This window comes from Chanos chanos, chromosome 3 (genome assembly GCF_902362185.1).
Source record: "Chanos chanos chromosome 3, fChaCha1.1, whole genome shotgun sequence".
NCBI lineage: Eukaryota > Metazoa > Chordata > Actinopteri > Gonorynchiformes > Chanidae > Chanos > Chanos chanos.
In genome coordinates, this window is record NC_044497.1 from 42,097,501 (window position 1) to 42,100,020 (window position 2,520).

General features: G+C 39.4%; 1 protein-coding gene across 3 annotated transcripts in view; it reads left to right on the plus strand.

The window, feature by feature from the left end:
* vldlr (very low density lipoprotein receptor) overlaps positions 1–376 on the plus strand; it is a 17,198-nt gene extending 16,822 nt beyond the window's left edge. For all 3 annotated transcript variants that reach the window (XM_030769964.1, XM_030769966.1, XM_030769965.1), the window contains 2 exons: positions 1–125; positions 341–376. The exon at positions 1–125 is cut by the window's left edge and continues 42 nt beyond it. In XM_030769964.1, coding sequence (XP_030625824.1) covers positions 1–125; positions 341–376 — 161 coding nt within the window. The remainder of the gene's footprint in view (positions 126–340) is intronic.
* The last annotated feature ends 2,144 nt before the right edge of the window (positions 377–2,520 follow it).

The following is a 2,520-nucleotide window of genomic DNA, read 5'->3' on the forward strand; positions in this document are numbered from 1 at the left end:
GGAACTGGCAGCTGAAGAATAAAAAGAGCATGAACTTTGACAATCCAGTGTATCTGAAGACAACTGAAGAAGACCTTAACATTGATATCAGTAGACACGCTTCTGTTGGCCACACATATCCTGCAGTAAGTGGTCTTTGGACATGGTTGTATTGAGTTTTAATGTGTCTTAAGACTATTTATAGAAGAGCAAGGATCACTGGTTCATAATATATCTTGTTTTACTGCACTCTGTGTCAGGCTACTCAGTAGCCTTTGAGATGCAAAACCTTCCGAAACTGGATATTTCCCCATGTCAGCCTGTTAATTCATACTTCTAATCATGTGTTTTCTCTGTTCAGATATCAGTGGTGAACACAGAGGATGACCTGCCGTAACCAAACTTCTACACTGCTCCATCCTTTCACCGTCTCTTTGGCACCTGCCAGCAGCTGCTGTTTCAGCAGTTACAACCAGATGCCTTCTGAAGCGCATTTGTTTTTCTTTTTCCTGGAGGGATGTATATCCTTGTGTGAATACAATGATGAATCATCGCCTCCTCACACTATGTGTGCCCAAAGCATTTAGGAAATTGAAGGAATGGGCTGCTCCCTCGCCCAGCCCCACCATGAACAACCCCCCCACCCCTCCTCCCCCTCCCAAAATGTCAAAGATTCAGCAGTTGAGCAGCTTAAACCTTCCGGTTTCTCGAGGCACAGCTGAAGATCCAGGCCATTCAGTCAACACGGACAATTTTGTTTGTGAATATTACAATGAAATCTGAATTTTAGGCAGATGTATCTAAGTTTTTGTTTGTTTGTTTGTTTGTTTGTTTTTTCTTTCCTATGAACATTACCTCCAGAAACGCATTCTTATAAGGCTTCATGTGCGTCTCTGTGCTGGGGAAAAATAAGCTCTATAAGGAAAGTGCTGTTACAACATTTGTAAAACACAGTGTATATATTCTTCTCTAGAGAACAGAATCAGGACTCTGAAGCACTTTGATCAAATGTTCCACTGTAAATAAGATTGTATACATTTAACTGAATCAATTTTGCTATGGTTGGGCATAGTGCTGGGTAGATGAAAATGTATTTAAAAAAATGAAGTTTGTTAAAACTATTTTCTATGTTTGTGTGCTGTTCCTGTGACTTTTATAGCGTTATACAGGGGAACTAAATGCTCTGTATTGTGAAGAAAAAAACATTTGCAAACACTTCAAATAAAACAACAAAAAAAAAAAACCAGTCAACTCACACTTTATACCGAGACCATAGTACTTAGATTAAAGAGTGTCATGGTGACAAATGAACACTTCATGTGTTTCTTGCAATCCCCTAGATGCAAAACACATTGAATATTACAATGAGTTGTGAATCTGTTACCCCTGTTGCCTTTTTAATCTGTACTGACCTCAGCTGTTTTATGATTGTACGCTGTAGGTCTAATGTTACCTGTGTTTTATGAGTCATGTCTTTTTGACCACTACAAATGAAGACAGTAGAACTAGGTGGCAGTGTGGATTAAGCTTTCATAAACGAGACTTCATCCATGGCATCTATAATCAGGAAGACTTAAACAAATCCCCTGGCAAGTCTGTCAGAGCTTACAACAGAGAATGAGGTGACATGGTCCCGTTAAATGGATTTTTAAAGAAGGTGGCTTCAAAACCTCTGGGAAGACCTTTTTTCACGGGAGTAGCAGAGATATCCGAGTAAAATCTGTGTAAATATGAAAATATTCCATATTTTTCTCCTTGTGGGAGATTTGTTTGTTTTGTTTTGCAGTAAAGGTACTACTTGAGTGAGTTCTTTACAATTCAAGGACTGAAATAAGCAGTAATCTAGAACCAGTATGATGAAGCACCATTGGTACCCTGAGAATTAATGTTAGTAGAAAAAAACTTTGGTGACCGCTCCCCTGATCCTCTAATATCCCCCCCCCCCCCCCCCATAATCCCATGTTTAAAGACTGTTCACTGATCACTAGTTGTATTCATTGGTTCAGTTGTACACTGGCTTGCTTTGACTCAGCAACATGCCCCATTTTTTTCCCCTTTTTCAATTACTACCCTAATTAATACATTTTTGGGTATCCCACTGATACTCAATTCACAATACTCAAGTCTGTGAGACATTATCATTGATGAGTTATGGACCAACTATCGAAATGTACAGTTACAATTTATCAAGCTGTACATTACCTCCCTGATCACAAAATTACTGTTTAAAACAATATCATTAACATGTCTAGTTTTGAGTAGTTCGTTTGTAAAGGTGGTTTTCTTGTGATGTTCAATAGAACCTACAGTCTCCTGTGAACACGTGTCATAGAATGTAAGGCAAATGAAAGACGTTGGGGCGGAGACAGACTGCAAGATAATAGTATTTAAAACGTTAAGCACATAGATCCTCCCAGTCAGCAACTTGGATGGCCAGTGCTGCCTCCTATTCCTGTTCTGTGGTCTGACTCAGAGGTATTAGTGACACACACAATGCCTCCACACACTCAGTAGCCTGTGTGTCTGTTTTACAGAGCGAAC